General features: G+C 38.4%; 1 protein-coding gene across 4 annotated transcripts in view; it reads left to right on the forward strand.

The window, feature by feature from the left end:
• Positions 1-20356, forward strand: part of grid1a (glutamate receptor, ionotropic, delta 1a) — a 489918-nt gene that overhangs the window by 282678 nt on the left and 186884 nt on the right. For 3 of the 4 annotated variants that reach the window (XM_057847666.1, XM_057847665.1, XM_057847668.1), the window contains one exon: positions 12773-13057. The exons of the other annotated variant lie outside the window; for it this stretch is intronic. In XM_057847666.1, the coding sequence (XP_057703649.1) occupies positions 12773-13057 (285 nt within the window). The remainder of the gene's footprint in view (positions 1-12772; positions 13058-20356) is intronic. 4 annotated transcript variants of the gene reach the window in all.

The following is a 20356-nucleotide window of genomic DNA, read 5'->3' on the forward strand; positions in this document are numbered from 1 at the left end:
GGCTGGGAGGGGGGTCATTGATGACTACTTTCTGTATAAAATCTGCCGCACTAAGTCAATTTCTGCTGCGCTGCCCATCACTTGTCTGCGGGGGACAATTTACAGCCGTGAAGTACTACATCACAGCAGAGATGACACTGCCGCCTTGGCATCGATAGTATTGACGACAATATACTCTCACCTTAGTTTGACAGCAGGAGTGAAAGTGAGGATAGAGGGCTGCGGATGTTTATCTTCCTAAAAGTGAGGGCCTGGGAGATTTATGGCAGGCTGTTTGCAAGGGATGACTCATTGTTACCGAAACTGCAGTGTTGTAGGGCATTTAAATGTTAAACCGAGCAGCGTTGTTCATGATTTAAAATAGTGATTGCCACATTTTTACCCAATTATTCTTTTCAGAAGGTTTCGCTCTTAAAGGAGTGAACACCTAATATTAATTTGTTTACATTAAGGAAGAAGTGGATTAGCAATCCACTATTTCAGCTGGTTAATGTGAACATTTGAAATGGTATCTTTCGTTTCTGCCTTTATTTAGCTTGTCTGAAAAAAATATTTTTGGAATCCTGCATCAGGAAATTTAAAAAAGTTTAGCAAAAAAAAAAAAAAAAAAAAAAAAAAAAAAAAAAAAAAAAAAAAAAAAAAAAACTATTGCTTGAGTTACCAAACACTACATTGTTTAGGTGGGCATTAGAGTTTATGTTGACATTATAGACTGTTGCACACCAACATCAATACCACCCTAAATCACAAATTTACTGTCAATCATGTTCCCGAACTCTTTCTCAAAGATTTTAGAGTAATGGAAAAGGCAAATAAATTGAAATTAACTATGATAGCCCCGTTTATCAAAATGTTTCCTTGGACTGAGCATGCCCTCTCTACTGTCAATTATCGCATTTTTTAAATGATATGTCGCTACTTTTTTTCTCTCCATTTGAACCGTGCTACTTCTATAATGAACCGGTTTATTTTGGGGCAAACTAGCTTAACTTTTTCCCAGTCAAAAACAAAGATACAGACTTTAAAAAAATATATATAAAAATAGATAAATAATACTTCCCAGAAAATGAAGCATTCAAAAGTGTAAAAGTTCACTCTGAAGTTACTTTCAACTCTTTAAATATGTCAGTAATCCCTAAAAATACCAGACAACGTGAAGACAGACAGTAGGTTTGCATAGTGACGGTCGGGACATAACACGACCAACTTTTGCTCAAATTGTCCCAACCAACTTTTAAGCAACCTTGTTTGCATTATATAATGAGTTCAGTTTTAAAGATTTTCTTCCCATATGTTGTTAGGATAGAATTGACCCTACTATTATTAAGTGAATTATTTTCCTTATGTTCAGACTTCAATTTTTCTGCCTCAAACGCACGTTTGATTGGCTGATGACTTGCATTTATTTAAAATGTATTTATTTATTTTTTACATTATTTGAATATATTTGTATTTTGAAGGAATTCGCCCCACCGGCCAAGCCGCATGGAAACGGCGACAGCCGAACGAAGTGCCGCTCCACTGATGTCACTTCCGAGCAAGTCAATCGGTGGGGCTTAAATTCCGCGCGTTCACTCCCTGTGTTAACCCTTTGCACTGACTCCATGTTCCAAAAGTTTGAAAAAGGCTCACCGAAAACAGGTTGACAATTTATTCGTCGACAATGGTCAAAAAACAAGTCAAAAACAGATGACGGAAGAACAATGCTGGATCCAAAACAAGGCTACATAGAAAAGTTTCCGAGCAGCGAACTGTTTTTTATCTCAGTGTCCAGTGTTTTTAAAGACTACGGTGGAGTGGGCCGGGCCAAAGATGTGGCTGGGTGTTGTCTTTGGATAATCCCTCTGTGGCCGGTTTTGGGCGGTTAGGTTGGGACGTGGTTGCCACAGTGACCGATGCTGGTCTTGACGTCCCAAGCGCCCGCTATCAACTTTGTTATCCTGGCTGGGCGGGACACTACTTGTTTTAGGACAGAGCGCCCTGCTATTTGTCCTTGGAGTGGCCGGGAGAACTGATTGCAAGAGTTGGTGCGTCAATCTTGTTCGTGACGCACATGTTGGGCTTATGTGATAAGTTGGCGTTGTGTATCTATTCTGCTTCTTTTCATTAAACTATGGTGTGCTATTTATTTTATATTAGCTGTGTTAGAGTAGTACAGTCCTACAGTAAATATGAGAAATGATACTATTCCCTGATTAATTATATTACGTGTGTTAGAGTAATGCAAACAGTTATATGATGTGTGCGAGAAAGGTAACTATTCCCTTCAATTTGCAGCCTATGCAGACATTTTTTTCCAGATAATCATACATTAATCATAGTCGAGGTAATAAATGTTCATTTTTTGTGGCGTTTAGCTGTGCTTGTGGACCAAAAGAGTCGTGTTTTTTTTCTGAAGGAAGGCTCAATTTTTTTTGTTTTTGTTATACCCTGACCAGAGGTTGCGCTAGACATTTTCGTTCCATTCTTACCCGTCACTTAATTTTTTAAAATGATAATGATGACATATTCAATAGTATTTAGTTTTCATTTATTTTTAATTAATATTGTAATAGACACGGAAGTCGTGGTATTTTTCTCCCTCTTTTTACTCTGCTTACCGCCAACAACATCAACAAAACAACAACTCCGCCCCCAAAGAAAAAGAGGCAACTATATAGACCCCAATCACCAACGTCACACAATGATCTTAATTGTGGTTGTCAGCCCAAAATCTCCTAAATATATATTAAATGCATCTTACCAGATATAAAATGACTACTACATAGTCTGTGGTGATCGTTTGGTGCCAGGATTTCTTGTCAAATTACAGCAGTCCATCTCGCTCTCCTTTTCGGGTCTCTCAGAATACGGTAGAACTTCAAGTCTCTCCGTCTATCTTCTCTGTTACTGCAACCAACCACCACACACGCCTTCACCATTTTGATTATTATTGTTAACGAGCAGAAAAACACGGCGTAATAGGAGGCATGTACGTAGTGGTAATGTGTAAACACGACGAGCTGACACACAATGTGGCGGCTCCAGTCAGGGGGCGGAGTTGTGACGTCATGTGATTGGGGTCTATACACAGGCGGCAATCTAGTCCACCAATTGGATGACGCGCTGGCACACCGGGTGCACCAATAAGAACCTCGCGTTGATGTGTCAATCACGGTGCCGCCGCCAGACCCCGGTGACGCTACAATATTCTGACAGAATAGCCAACGACGTCATGCATTAAGAGAGACAATAGTTAATTAATATGCTCACTCGCCACCCTGTGGTCTGGGGTGTGAATTGCAACCTGTCAAAATGACGGACGGACTTCAGTTTTTTCCGTCACCGTTTTAAAAAAACGGTCAACGACGGAAAATATTCGGTTAACGCGACCCCTGACCCTGACTAAGAAGTTTTCTCAATTATGTTGATTTATTTAGACAATGTTGAGTGGCCTTAAGACAAATGTTTATTTTGTTTTGCATTGCTGGATAGTTAAGAGATTCTTAACAAGTGTGTTAATTTTATACGTTAATATAATTTAGGTTATGTTCAAATATTGCAATTTAAATTTGCTAATAAAATCCAAACATTTATTCTGGAAGTTTTCAAAATGTTTCTTTAGTAGGTTTGAATCGAACGGTGAACCTGAACAAATACACATGAAGGTTAGTATCAGTTGATACGGATTTATTTTGCATTGATCATTTTAGCCTATCAATTAATTAGGTTCATATTTGTGAGAAATGTTGCATTGACCCCCGTTCACCCAATCTGGTTGGTCTAATTAATGAAGCCACCAGTGGGTGGCCACGCCCCCCCCGATAATAATTTGTTGGCTAACCCACTCGCCAGTATAATGTCAGATTGTAGTAGCTGTGGAACTCAAAATGTTGACTGGACTGTGATGAACTATGCACATTAAATCATTAGTATCATTAAATATAACACAATACACCAAAGTATATCAGTAAGCGTGAGCCTTAAGTCTTTCTGATAGTTTTCTTCTGGCCTTTTTACTGCAACAACATAATAAAAAACTGAAATTATGGCTTTTAGTTTTGGTGTGCCACCCCAAGATTTTAAGTGGCCCTATCTCGCCGCTCCTATGAAAAAAATTCTGGAGGCGCCACTGAATGTCCTAGTCCCAGCAAAACGTGTACATGCAGGTTAGTTTGTTATATCGTCCCTACCAAACCTACGCCCTTGAGACAGACCAATAGTTCATGTAATGTTGATGTAGTTTGACTTTGCACCCCTTACACCTTAACGCCAGACAGACAGTCTACACTTGGCAAAAGGCCTCTGGATTACAATTGTCACATTTTTGCAGAATACAATGCAAAACACAGAGAAATTAATACAGAAAAGTACCAAATGTCGTCTGTTATCTGGTTCCAACTGATGTTCTTTTGCACATTTTTCCTAAACCACGATACAGTTTCATCCCTCATGTTCATGAAAGGTTCTTACTCTGTTTAACATTTGACACTGAAGATTCATTTCAATTTTGCAGCTCTTCCAATCTCTCCGTGTTTAATGCGCAAAAGAGACGTAAGAAATGGAAAATGGGGTAATTTTAGATCACACATGGCATGCACTGTCTCCATTTGATCAGTCACGGCAGTTTCACAGCAGGGTAGATTGTGTCGACAACATTCTGATCACAAGTCTCCTCAGTGACTCCCATGTCGAATGCTGCGACTTTGCTCAGAGCTGTGAAGCATTTCTAAATGAGACCACCTCATTTAGGCTGTGAAATCAATGAGACAATTCCAGTTCACAAAAGATTCAGTCCCATTGTACCGTCCTGTCGCATTATGTTCTTAAAAAACACAAAGAAGGGTAAGACGACAGGCAGACGACAACTTTTTTTTAAATTTGCAAACCAACTGTGTTGGACCAAACTGAAATGTCTATTTTGGTCCTCGTATCTATATTATGTATTTTTTTTTCTTTTCTTTTGTGGTTGACTGATCATGAAAAACTAGTGTGATGAGACGAGGCGAGGACAAAAAGTATTTTTTTTTTTCAGTCGCTATCTGTACTAGAGTTGTTTCTTGACGATGATCAAAGTGTGATTACTATCTCTTATTTAAAATCCATCTAAAAAATACAAATCATTCCTTGATTCAGCCATCTGGTTAAGTATTCAGCCATTGATCAAAGAAATTACCTTATATTTCGGGCTATAAGTCATACCTAAGTATAAGTCACACCAGCCCAAAAATGTGCAATGAAGAGAAAAAAAACAAGTCACATTTTGGGGGGAAATTTACTTGATAAAATCCAACACATTGAACAGATATGTCATCTTGAAAGGCAATTTAAAATAAAAATACAATAGAGAACAACATGCTGAATAAGTGTATAGTACAGGGGTCGCCAAACTTTTTCCTGTGAGTGTCACATAACTTTTCCCTTCTCTGATTAGGGGCCTGGGTCAGTTTGTAAGAGAAAAAGTGTGACAATTGCAGGAGTGCCTAAATGTAAAAATTTATTTACCTTATAACCCTTTCTGGATTCTTCATGGAACAAAAGTAAATAAAATAAAAATTATAATATAATATAATATAATATAATATAATATAATATAATATAATATAATATAATATAATATAATATAATATAATATAATTAGGGCTGTCAAACGATTAACATTTTTAATCGAGTTAATTACAGCTTAAAAATTAATTAATCGTAATTAATCGCAATTAATCGCAATTCAAACCATCTATAAAATATGCCATATTTTTCTGTAAATTATATATATATTCTGTAAAATAAATTGTTGGAATGGAAAGATAAGACACAAGATGGATGTATACATTCAACATACGGTACATAAGGACTGTAGTGGGCATTTCACTCTACTGTCATTTAAATCTGTCTATGCTGTCCTTACTCCGAAGCGTCTACTTTTTCCAAAGCTAGACAGCTAGTGAGCGACGCCTTAATAATCAGCCTTCTTCCTTTTTCATCTGATTTATTAATAAAATGGCCTCAAACCATTGTCCTCTTTAGACCGTCGTAAAACTACAAAAAAAAAGTACACAAGCATTGCATTAGCAACAACGTTAGCTTAGCACGCTATACAGGTTCACTAAACAAACAAATCTTGTCCAAAGATCATATAAGCACAACATTACAACGTAGGCGTCAGCCCGAGACGTCGTCCAGCCATATTGAACTGGCAAGAAAACAATAAACCATGTCGCAAAGCGACCACAAGAGTTCGCTGTTGGACAGCACAAAAAGCCTTGCTGTAAAACTTACCAAAAGGCAGAATACTGTCTGAGCGGGACATGTGCGTTAATTGCGTCAAATATTTTAACGTGATTAATTAAAAAAATTAATTACCGCGCGTTAACGCGATAATTTTGACAGCCCTAAATATAATATAATATAATATAATATAATATAATATAATATAATATAATATAATATAATATAATATAATATAATATAATATAATATAATATAATATAATATAATATAATATAATATAATATAATATAATAACACTATTAATTAAATAGATAATAACCAAATAACCCTGTCTGAGTTCTTCACAGAAAAAAGCCAGGAAATAAATAATACTATTGAAAAAAAAGAAAGAAAAAAAAAATCGAAATGCTCTCTGGTATTGTTCAGGGGGCCGGACCAAATGTGGAGGAGGGCCGTATCTGGCCTGCGGGCCGTAGTTTGGGGACCCCTGGTATAGTATGATAATGTAACATGATGCATGAACAATGAAATGCGAACGTAGCCAGTATGTTAACGTAACATAGCTATTAAGAGTTATTCAGATAACTATAGCATAAAGAACATGCTAACAAGTTTACCAAAGCATCAGTGTCACTCCAAAACACCAAAATAACATGTGAAATGATATAATAATGTGTTAATAATTTCACACATAAGTCGCTCCAGAGTATAAATTGCACCCCCAGCCAAACTATAGTGACTTATAGTCCGGAAAATATGGTATCTTTTGATTAATTAATCCATCTCCTGATTTAAGAAACCATGTGTATCCATCTTGTGGTAGAAGTGTCTAGATGCATTAAAATACATTACTAGATATGGTGTGAACTGTGAAGATACTCTGAGAATGATGTAGTCTAAAGAAACCGTTTTGAAGATGTATGTATAATGGCGGTGACACACGGTGACAAAGATGTCGGATAGCTTCCAGGGAATGAGTGATGGATTCCGACCACTTCAGAAGGCCCATTTAAGGGTCATTATTCCACCATTATCATCCTTGGCAATGGCTGTGGAACCCTCCTCCCGTCTGTTAGTGGACTTTCTGTAGTATGATGGGCTTGAGGCTGTGTGTACACGTCTTCATAAATATGCCAAAATAAGAACATTGAAGATACATTTTTGCTTCAGGATGTTACACCAATCTTTAATCACATTAAGTTTGCCAGTTCTGGTTCGATGACTGTAAATAAAATTTGAATTGTTCAAGAGTATACAGTGTGGTGGATTTGTTGTTAGAACATCTGCCTTATAGTCTTGATGTTTAGGTTCAAATGTTGTCCCCTGTGCTTGGGTGGGTTATCACCTGGTTCCGTGGCTTCATCATATGTAATGCTAACAAAACCTAAAAAAATCTAGTGTGATGAGAGACTAATTTGTGTGTGTGCTCTGTTAGCCTTACACTGCAAATTTATAATGTCTTAATCAGACTATATTTCTTAAATCTAGTCAAATAATTTTCTCCATCTTCTTCTGAGTGTTGAAGACAAGTTAACAGGTTAATTTTTAAGATTATTCCACTTACTTTAAGTAATCTCTATTTGTTATTATTAAGCCCAGACATCTAAAAGCTAATTTTTCACCTAAATCGATAAAAAAATAGCCTTCAAATCAGTGGTGTTACCAGAATGCCAGGTGTGGGTGGGCATTAGTCTTTCCTGGGGGGGCAAAAAAAAAAAGCTACAATGCTCAAGTAGTTTGAAATCCAGCGTAGGGCTACTGCACTTTAAAACATGTTTTGTTTTCTCCTAAATAACTGTTGTTGTGATTTGGTCTCAACAAATAAAAGTTTGACTGAACAGTATGGACATGCAGGTGACAATGTTTTTTTTTTTTTAGGTAACCTGTTGTGGTTCCTCGGTTTTATTATTATTATCATAGTTATTCTTTGTTCCGCAGCCCCTTTGAGCTCAATTTGACCCCCTTAGAATGCTTCAAAATGCACCAAAATCGGCAGGCAGGTTGAGACAGGTGTAATCTTTGATATCGTGTAAAGACAAATTGCAAATACACTTTGTAGCACCAAGCGCCCCCTAGCAGTCATTCTTTGTCCCGCCGACGCTTTAAGCCCTACTTTGACCCCCTCAGAATGCTTCAAAACTCACCAAACTCAACAGCCAGATGAACACTGGTGAAAACTTTGATAAAATTTAAAAAAAAAAAAAAAAAAAAAAAAAAAAAAAAAATCAAAACATGCGTAAATGTGTGTAGCGCCCTAGGAACAAAACCAACATTTCATTTAATTGTTTTTTTTTTTTCTTTTTTTTTTTTTTTTTTAAGGTGAAAGAGGAGGTAACAACTCAAAGGTTAAACCTTAGAACACATCAGTACTATATGAATGGGATACCATACGCCAGGGGTCCCCATCTGCCGGGCCGCAGACCGTTACCGGTCCGTGGCGCATTTGCTACCGGGCCGCACAGAAATAATAATGTATTAATGAGCGCATTCTGGCCGAGTTAACCCTGTGCCCCTGTTTAACACACCAATATCCCTCTCTTCTCTAGATATATTACTACAGGATAGATTAGAATGTCGTCATAGAGATCCATTGATTGGACTGTTAGCAGTACATCTCGTTTTGTGTATATAATATATCTATGGGCGCTTGTCCTCGATAATAATGTATTACAAAGCCGCGGGCGCAGCACTTTTTTTTACCGGAAATAATTAGCCCCCACACGAGCGAAGATGTCTAGAAAACAGACGTCTTTGGAGATATTTTTTACGGCGAAAAGGCCACCTGACGAGCCAGAAGATGAGCCTACAACCTTGAACACCCACGAACTGCGAAGGAGTGGATTTGTGACCCGTTTTTGAATAAACCGAGTGATTCGAGCATGTAGGTGCAACAGGTGGATCAGCTTGTAGAGATCGCAAATGACGGCGACCTTAAACGTACATTTGAAACAACAACTCAACCGAGGTTCTGGATTAAGGTCATTCCAGAATATCCTGACATAGCTGCAAGAGCATCGAATTGAAAACTTTGCTACAATTTCGACCATCGTATCTTTGTGAAGCGGGCTTCTTAATTAATGCTTAACGACAAGGCGAAGTCGGTAATGGTGAGAGAGTGGTATGGAGTTGTTGTGTGCAGCTAAAATGGCAGGATGTATCTGAGGAGAACTTTTCTACATGTCCTTCCATGATCAAATGTAAGTTAATTTTCCTTTCTTTAAAGAAAGTTTGTAGTGTTTACTTTGGAATCGCTGCATTTGCGGCCATGTTTAAATTTGCGCGCATGCGCAGAACCGCATCGTTGCAATTTTTGATGAGTTGCAAATTTTGTCCGAACACCGGTCTGTGAAAAAAAAACAAATAACACCGGTCCGTGGTGCAAAAAAGGTTGTGGACCCCTGCCATATGTGGTGCCCAGACTGCCGTTAGTACTACGTCCAGTTTTCTTTGGGTTGGCAGAGCGTGTCCGTGGTTGGGCACTGACCCCCCACACCCCCCCGGTAACGTACCTGTTTCAAATAATGGTTTGAACAATATCTATTCTGGAATTAAGAACATTTATGACAACAAGCTTTTTCTTTTAAGATTAAATATAATATATCATATGATATTAAATATATATATGCAGTATATATATATATTCATCCATTCATTTTCCATGCTGCGTTTCCTCACGAGGGTCACGGGGGTGCTGGAGCCTATCCCAGCTATTTATGGGAAGTAAGCAGGGTACTCCCTGAATTGGTTGCCAGCCAATCGCAGGGCACAATGAGACATACAACCATTCACGCACACACTCATACTTACGGACAATTTAGAGTGTTTAATCAGCCTACCACGCATGTTTTTGGGATGTAGGAGGAATCCGGAGTCCCCTAAATAAATATATACTAGTATAATACACATATATTGCTTAAAATAAGTCTGTTAAGATTATTTTCAGCTTGCTATTTTTCTTATTTCAAGAAATCTAATTGTGTAAATTTTACTTATAGCACTGGCTGATAATTTTGCTTATTTCAAGTAGATTTAAACTTCAAAACAAGGGAATTTAACTAGTTTTGAGGAGGTGTGTTTTTGCAGTGTACGCAGGAAAAAAATTTGATAAAACAATGATAAAAACAAATTAGAATGAAACATTTACCCATGAAACACGTTATGTTTGAAAATGTTTTTTTTCTTTAAATCATTACAGTACGAAAACATGTTTTTTTTGTTCTTTTTTTTTTTCCCCACACCATTTTAGTTTCTCTCCCTTCACACCACCATGTCTTTTTTCCCGTGCCTTCTCCAGCATTAATGTAAAAGGCTACAAAGCCTCATACTTATGGTGCACTCTCGAGTTGTGCCCGCACAAAACAACCATGAGTATGAGTCTCACTTGGCTGTCAGTCTTTCTTCTCCATTCTTCCTCACAGTGTTATTTAGCGGCCCCTGCTATTGGGATTTGTAGTGCCCTGTAGTGTAATACAGTCTTGCGTCTGAAGCGCATTCAGTAGTATTCTTCTTTTACACATCTACTGGCATCATTATTGATTTTCCTTATTATTGTGCCCCAGGTTTCAGCATTTGCACTTTTTTTCTAACAAGCTAGGAACTGTACATGACATTTTTTAAATGGGGCATGCCATTTGCCTGCTGTTTTTGTTCAAAATTGGGCTATTATTCAAACTGACTAGATATTTTGGTAATATGAAAAGCTTTTGGATGGCATTGGATTGCTCTTTTGTACAAATGTTCCCCACTTTGAGTTGCAATTTTGTGTTCTAGACGTTTTGTATTGACACATTGTCTTGGAATGTAATTTTGGAATCGCTGCATCTCGAGGAGAAAAAACATATACAGATATGTTTTTAATTTTAGTTGGACTCCATAATAATTTTGAATAAGGACAAGTAGAATGTCAACAGTTGAGATCCAAACTTCAAGTTTTACAATATTTGGTGAAAAATAGTGATTGCCATTTGCCTAAATGTCCTTGCACCACTTAATTAATGTATTTATTGATGAGAGAGCAGCATTGCTTGTATGCTTGTAAAAGAATGGGAGCTGTTGATAACCATTGGAACAGACAACTCTATGAAAGATTCAGATGTTGCCTTTTAACATTTTTACACGGTTTATGAACTGTGAATTCCATCACGTAGCTATTTTGATATGATGCTATTGCACGGCTTTATCAGTCTCTTGGGCTTCAACTCAATAATGGATGACAAACATGCCCTTCAAGTCTATTCACAGTGATACATTATTTACTCCTTGCCAGACAAAACTTGTTATTTAAGTTTTTTTTGTGAGATACTGACATATTAATGATGCTGAAGATGACATTTTCATCTTTCAAAGATATTCTGGCGCCTTTCCCAGCAGACGTCCTGATCCACCCTAAGAGGATAAAAAGTCCCAGTAGCATATGTAAATACAAATGTAGAGATGATAAGAACAACTCAGACGCTGGAAACATACATCTGCAGTATTAATTCTGGCTGATTAACATACATCTACCATGTCAATCAAAACTTGAGGATGGCAGCGACTGATGCTCAAGCTCCTTTTTCGAGATAACGCGAATTTGAGCTGTCTCATTTTTGGGACAAGAATCGGCAGATGAACCCCTGCTGAGCCTCTCATCGGTCCTTTACATTACAACATCAGCAGCAACTTCCTGCTTGCTCGGTGTGATTTCTGCTCAGTGGGACACAAAAAGAACTATCTTCCATTCTGGAGCCCAGATGAGAACACTTTGTTGAATAATAAATCAAAATGATTTCTAAAAATTGATGGCTTCATGAATTGACTCTGTCCTCTGTGTCTTGTTCTGATATTCATTATATCCGACTGTCATTTCCCATTGTTAAATCTAGTGTTCTAGCCAAGACCACCTCTATTGCTAATACATTATGTGACCGAAACCACTGGGAGAACTGAGCGTAATTGTTTGTAAAACTGCAGGGACAAAGTTGGAAAGCGCTTCATGCACAAGGAGTCTGAAGTCAGCTCTATGATAAGAGGTTTGATTAGAAAATGATTGGCTAGATAGCAGCAAGCAATTACAGGAGACTTGTGATGTATTTTTTTTGTTTACTTGTACAGAGTAATTTGCATGGAGAAGAATTTGGTATTGAGTGATCGGCTGCACTCTACGATACAAAGTCTAAAGACAAACACATTAGTATTATGCATGCAGCCATCTGTTCTGGTCAAATCAAGACCAAAACGTCGGGGCGTTCAGACCATGCCTGGTTAAGGATGATGATGATGATTTTGTAGAAATTTGCAAAATAAATCAGCCACTTGGAAGATGGAAAAGGTAAAAAACAAAAGCAACAGGCAACAGACACATTTTTTCCCGTGTTAAAAAATCAAATGGGATGAAATCCAGACTGACTCTGTCTTGTATGAGGGCAGAACATGACCGCTTTAAAAATGATTAAGAGACGATGACTGAGGAAAAGGAACAAAACTAGTTTACTGAATCCAAATTTCACTTTCCCATATATACTGTATTTTTTTCTTCCATGTGCTAATCATTTAAAATTCCTGTTTTATCCTTTCTCTTGACCAGCATGCGAGTTGATGAACCAAGGGATCCTCGCGTTGGTCACCTCCACTGGCTGCGCGGCTGCCAGCGCCTTGCAATCCCTGACGGATGCCATGCACATCCCCCACCTGTTCATCCAAAGGAACGGTGATGGTGTTCCACGCACCGCCTGCCAGTTTAACCCCAGCCCAGACGGCGAGAGCTACACGTTAGCTGCGCGGCCGCCTGTCCGCATCAACGACGTCCTGCTCACCCTCATTTCAGAGCTGTACTGGCAGAAGTTCATTGTCTTCTATGAGAGTGACTATGGTAAGATTCAGTTTGGGTTTTTAGTTTGCTGATAGGAATACAGTACATAAAAAAATGCTTCCAGACGGCACAGCTTGTCATGGTACAATGAGGTGTACTCAGATCTAGCTTTTCATGATGATGAAGTAGCTTTTGTTGTTGTTGTTTTTTACTATTTTTTCATTTAATTTTTTAATTATAGAAGGACGCGCATTTGACAACAATGCAGGACATACAGAATTTGGTGTTCTTTCTTCGGAACCGTAACTTCCACACTTTTGCTTCATCTATAATAATCCAGAACTTTGCACAAGTTTTAACTGTTGAATTTTGTTATGTAATACACACTCTATGAAATCAAAGCCTAAGTATAAATCATGCATGGCTATGGCCTTTGAACATCCATTTAGAAACCAGAAGCCTATTTTATTTGACAGAGAACCTACATATGTACATAAGAGCCAAAGCAGAAGAAGCAACTTTTTTGTTTTGCTTTTTTGTTGTTACAAAGAATCTAGAGCTGAATGCCGATAGTGTTGGGCGATGTACCATAAAGCTGGACTTCAATCAATATTTAATCAGTACTTAATATGAAAGGGAAATCATTGATTTTATATTTTACAGAACTTCAAAGACTTCTTAAACAATGAGACAGAGACAGTGTAGCTGTCGTTAGGGAGTCAATGGTGTTTGATCGATGTTGCAAAGAAGACAGGCAACACAACAACACTACAATACAGCTCGAATATATTTTTATTTATTTATTTGTTTTTGTGTAGGGGGTGTTTATGAAGTGAGAGTTTATTTGTATTCAATATTATCCCACTTTTCATACTGAACATTATTCCACTTTTTATTTTATTTTCTAATAATGTCCACCTCCAAAGAGCTTTGTATTTCATTATTATTTTGCCCCCTAAATGACTGGTAAGCTTATCTCCAGTTGTCGATGTGACAAGAAACAAGCCTGGTGGAAGGTAATAAGCAGTGTTGTTAATAACGGCGTTATTTTCTTCATTAGTGGGTAATCTAATTAATTACGTTTCTCATCTTGGCAACAACGTTACCGTTACTGAGGCGGGAAAGGCGTGCGTTACTATGTGTTACGATGTTGGTTGACTGCCGTGAGAAAAGTCTGGAAAAAGACGGACTCACAGAGACAAGAAAGTAGAGCAGGAGTAGGGAGGAGGCAAGGGAGTGTGACACCGTTGCAAACGCGATGCTACTATGCTAGGTGGCTCCAATAATACCTGACTGCATCCGATAGCCTACAAACTACACTCACATGATGCTTCGGTAGATATCACATATATACAGAACTAGATGCAAAAGACAGACACGGCGGCATTAGCAACATACTGTATACTATAATAAAGAACTAAATGCGTTAGTAAACAGCCGCCATCTTAAAGCAGTAGACTTCTCATGAAGGCTCTGTTGTAGAGAACCTTCCTGGCGAACCTAAGTCACTTTTGATCTAAAATGCTCCTAAATCGGCAAAACTTAACTCAAATCTATCTTTAAATGATGAAACAGTTTTAAAACTTACACATGTCGAAAATAGACGGAAGGGAACTAATGCAATAACGGGAGCAATTTTAACAACTTTAACGATTGATTCACAACATTAAATGACTCCCACATATAGCAAAGGTTATTATCTAGTTATGATTATTATTATTATCGAGTTATCACAATAGCCGCAATATCACTGTTGTCCCAAAAACCCTTTAAACTTCAGATTGTGTGACTTTTTTTTTTTTTTTTTTTTTTTTTAAGACAAAAAAAACATGAAAATTATCACCAGTTACTTTGTCAAGTAACTAATTACTTTTACATGCAGGTAACTGAGTTACTAATGCAATTGCTTTTTGGGAGAAGTAATTTGTAACTGTAATTAATTACTTTTTTAAAAGTAAGATTAACAGCACTGGTAATAAGTTGCTGAATATTGCTAAAGACATGGTTCCTGTTAGGATTTGCGGAATGGAGAGGAACCCTGAGCAGACTCAAGCACGATGTGATGATGAACAAAACAATTTATGAGTAACAAGACCAAGCTTTCCGCTCGGGGTAGTTGAGCCGGTGTGAAGCGATGAAGCTCGGGAAAGTGGCAGCCGTGGAATCCGACGAGAGGCGCAGGACCTGGGGCGAGAGAAAAAGGGTCGTGAGCTGCTGATCAGATAAACAATAAAGAACGCGAGATCCAACTGATGTAGGAAACAGACTAGTTGATCGTGCGACGAGGTGGTGGCGTCCACTGGCTTTTAAAGATGGCAGATTGTCATTGCTGGTACCTGTGGCCGCTCTAACCGTCTGATGTCCAACCTGCAATCAAATAAAAACATGCACACCTGCCCAAGGTGGGACAGCTCTCAGGAGGGCAGGGCAGAAGCCTTAACAGGGGCCAATTTACGAGTTGTAAAGCAATGATTTACCGACATGTTTGAAATTTTTGTCCGAAAGCTTAGCCCAAGCTGCTATTATTTTTCAGTGGTTGCCTGGTAGACTTTACATGAGAAAAGAAGGTGAGAGAACTTGAAAGCCTGTGCAATTTCAGGGATGCCAGATTTTTTTAATGTGTTTTTAATTGGCCCTTAGGTAGAGTGTAGTAATTGGTTTCCACATTTGTTTTATTGAATGCCAGGTACTTTTTGTAAAATAATATGACATAATCAGCTCATGGACCACCCGGGGTTCCCAGTTTGATAACTGTTGCTTACGCTTAAGCTTGTTTATCCTATAAAAGTTCTCAAAAAGTTCTCCCTTTTCCAGTTCACCACACTTTATGCAGACTCTTCCCCAGATGTATTTGGGAAACAAACCATCTGGCTTGTTGGGCGGTGCTGTTAAACAACAACAACAAAAGGATAGCATAGGCGGTGGTTATTAACATCCAGACGAAGAGACAAATCAGAGCCTAATTGGATCATCTGTGGCACCATGAAAGACAAGTTGGTCCCCAAAGTGTGTTATGTATATTCAGATGCTCTACATCCCAGTTTCTCTGCTCTCATTATGGTGGCACTGTGGACCCGACCTTTCAGTTGCAAAAAGGGAAATGACCTCATGTGAACTCTTGATTGGCAAGCTGCACACAGACAATTTGCATTGTTGCCTTGAAAGCCCCCAAAGGCAGCTTTCTAAATGATCTCAAGTTTGGAAGAGTGCCATCAAGAGTGCTAATGAGCTTTATCTATTTATTGTTTCGGTGTAGGCGAGCCCACAGGTGTAGCGTACAATAATATCTAGTGTATAATGAACCCTAGCAGTGTTTGACATGGACATATCTTTTCATCGAATCACAAGCTACTTTCAGTGAATAAAAGCATATGGAACTCTGAAAGTGAACTAAGCTTAAAGGATAGATAAAGCTTTGAAATACAAACAAATGAGGCTTACTTAGGTCTACTTAATAGGCTTTTTTTTTTTTCTTTCACTCCGTCGACAAATTAGGATCCTCATCCACGAGCGGTCGCAGTAGCCATGGAGCTCGGTTTCCTCCCAGCATTATTACTTAGGCCAAACCGCAACTGCCTGCAGAGATAGAGATGGAGAAAGAAAGGAGGTCAAGATCATGTTTTTTAGTTGTTTTTCTTCAATTTACACAGAACTCACAATCTCCTCGCGGGCATGCGCTTGCTAGCAGGAAAGCGAGTCCAAAAAAAATGAAGATAACTTGGTCGAACATCGTATACACACCGAGTTTCCGGCCTATGTGTGTGGTTTTGCTACATTTCTGCTTGAGATTGATCACTCTCTATTAAGTAACAATTACATAAAAGTGGTACCTTGATATATGATTTTCATATGAAATCACAAGTGCAACTCAAAAAAACTTGTATCTTACATAACCTTTTCGACCATTTAAATGCCTGTGGCTAGTCAAAGCAAAAAAATAATCTGAATGACAACTCGGCTTAAAACACTTAGATCTCTCCATGCATTGATCTAAAATTAATATTGTATTTACGTATGTACCGTATTTTTCGGACTATAAGTTGCACCTGAGTGTAAGTCGCACCAGCCATAAAATGCCCAACGAAGAGAAAAAAAAACATATGTAAGTCGCACTGGAGTATAAGTCGCATTTTGGGGGGAAAGTTACATGATAAAATCCAACACATAGAACAGATATGTCATCTTGAAAGGCAATTTAAAATAAAAATACAATAGAGAACAATATGCTGAATAAGTATACCGCATGCTCATGTTACATGATGCATGAACAACGAAATGCGAACGCGGCCGGTATGTTAATGTAACATACTGTAGCTATTAAGAGTTATTTAAATAACTATAGCATAAAGAACATGCTAACAAGTTTACCAAACCATCAGTGTCACTCCAAAACACCAAAAGAACATGTGAAATGATATAATAATGTGTTAATAATTTCACACGTAAGTCGCTCCAGAGTATAAGTCGCATCCCCACCCAAACTATGAAAAAAACTGCGACTTATAGTCCGAAAAATACGGTAGTAAAAATACAATCAAACTTTTAATGTCTGTGTGAAAGTGGCTACTTCGTACAACAATTCATTTGCACTATCTCTTGCTTTGACTTTAGCTGCTGAGGATTCTCAGACTCACCAGAGACCAACCCCTCAAAACAGGCTGTATTCAGATAAGGTCTAAATAAAAGGCCACCTCGTATGCAATTGGAAACCTTGTAAATAAAAGGCCACCTCGTATGCAATTGGAAACCTTGTAAATGTAACCAAAAAGCCACGCTTTGGTAAGGCCCAACATGGCTAAGAGGGGTCCGGGCGGCTTGTTCATGTATGAGAAAGGACCACCCTCTCGAAATGGGCTAATCTCAGCAAAGAAAATAAAAATGAGGCTTCATTCATAATGCATAACTGGGACCTTAGTTAAAATGATGTGGGGAAAGGATAATATATCTCCCTTAAAGTGCTAAACATATTCTAACTTTGATATTTAGAATAATTCCCCACTGTAATATTTTACTAAAATGAAAATTATCCAGTTAGCTGTTATGATGCAAATTTTATTGATATGTGTCTTCAAGTAAAAAGTGAGTCATGCGCTTATCTGTGAGCCTCTGTTACGCGTCGCGCGTCTCCATCTAGTGTGACTAAGTGCAAAATGATGGGATCGATTATTTCAATTTAGTTTTTATCTGACAGTTGGAAATAATTCGGCAATGAACAAACCACCCAAACCACTTTGCTGAAGAAAGCGGAATGACAAGAAGTGCTTTTTACTATTCATGAGCACGAAGAACTTGGGTGACAGATTTCTGCACTAATGAATGCAAATGAAGAACAGAATCCACATCAATAAAGCATTACACCTTTATCCCACTTTGTAGCTCAATAAATGTAAAAACGACATTGTATGGTTGTTTTGCGCGTGGTCAGTTATTACATATTTGTCAAAGGTTTACACCAGAGGTGCCCATTACGTCGATCGCAACGCTTGTGTGGGTAGCTTGCGGAAACAAGAATAAAAATGTTTTTTTTGTTGTTGTTTTTTTAAATGCACATTGTTAATTATGTTGTGTGGGCAACATAACCTTGTATGTTGCTCACACAACATAATTAACTACTTACTGGGAGGTTGTTTCCTTGACAAGTAGATCTTGGAACAAAAAACAATGAACACCCCTACACGGTCAGCCTTGAGTGATGATCATGTGTTTTGTTAGCATGCCTATTTTCTGTCTATGGGAGCAGAATGATATGCTGTTCAATGTACTGAATTACATAGCACTCATTCATGCTAATTTCTAGTAATACATCAATTACCCAAATAAATAAATTAATGAATAAATAGTCCGTTAAAGCATTGTTACAACTCTATTTCTATTTCACATTGTCATTGTAAATTTTCAAATTTGGTAATGTGAGGGTATGGAACTCAAAAGCAGCACGTTAGCATGTGTTCGATTGTTTTTGTTTGTTTTGTTTTGTTTTTTGGGGAGGGGGATGGGGCTCCTTCTGGCAAGAAAAAAAGGGACACCCCAGTGGAGGTCAACATCTGTACATTATTTGCTATTGATATGCCGTGCATTATTAAACAAAGACCACATTACATAAAACACATACGTATGAACCTGACACCTGTTTTGGTGAAAGAGGTCATAATTTTTTTCACTGCTGTCCCTGGAAGTAGGATACAGGAGCAACACCATCGTCAAGTTTGCTGGTGACATCACAGTGGTTGGACTGATCTCACAGGGAGATGAGGCAGCCTACAGGTAAGAAGTCCACAAACTCTCAACCTGGTGCTCAGACAACAACCTGGCCCTGAACACCAGTAAAAACCAAGGAGGTCATCATGGACTTCAGGAGGAACAGTACCGACCCACCGCCCCTGTACATCAACGGCGAGTGTGTGGAGAGGGTCCACACCTTCAGGTTCCTGGGAGTCCAGATCTGAGATGACCTCTCATGGACAGCAAACATAACAGCTATCGTAAAGAAGGCTCAGCAACGTCTGCACTTCCTGCGAGTCCTCAGCAAGAACAAGCTGGATAGGAATCTGCTGCTGGCGTTCTACCACTGATCCATTGAGAGCCTGCTAACATACTGCATTTCCACCTAGTACGGGAGCTGCAGTGCAGCAGACAGGGAGAGGCTTCAGGGGACAATCAAGGCAGACTACATCTACTCCACCCAGTGCCTCAGCAGAGCTTTAAACATCCTCAAGGACAGCTCACATTCTGGTTTCCAGCTTTTTGAACCGCTCCCCTCTGGGAGACGCTATAGGTCAGTATTCACCAAATCTGGACCTCGATGCCATCTATCCTGTCGTGTTTTCTACGTCTCTCTCCCCTAACACACCTGAATCAAATGATTATGTAACAGCAACCTCTCCAGAAGCCTGATAATGATCCTGATTATTTGATTCAGGTGTGTTGGAGGAGGGAGACATGGAAAATACAACAGGAAAAGTGCCTCCGAGGTCCGGATTTAGTGAACCATGCTATAGGTGTTTAAAAGCAAGAACAAACAGACTGAGGAAAAAGTTTCTTTCCTAAAGCCAATTCAACCCTGAACTGCCATATGTAACACCACATCACCCAATGTCCGATATTCATTTACATGCAATATTTTATGTGCAATACTACTTACGTGCAATATTAACGTACAATATTCAATGCCTGCACTGTCAGCTGCTGCTACTTCAATTCTATTCACACATATTGTACGTATGTGCAATACTATTTACGTGCAATATTCCAATGCTTTCTCTGTCAACTGCTGCTACTTAACTTCGATTATTTGCACTGCCTGAACATAGAACTACCTCATACACATTTTATATTTATTTAGATTTTATACTTTTATAT

Source organism: Corythoichthys intestinalis, chromosome 10 (genome assembly GCF_030265065.1).
Source record: "Corythoichthys intestinalis isolate RoL2023-P3 chromosome 10, ASM3026506v1, whole genome shotgun sequence".
NCBI classification, from domain to species: Eukaryota; Metazoa; Chordata; class Actinopteri; order Syngnathiformes; family Syngnathidae; genus Corythoichthys; species Corythoichthys intestinalis.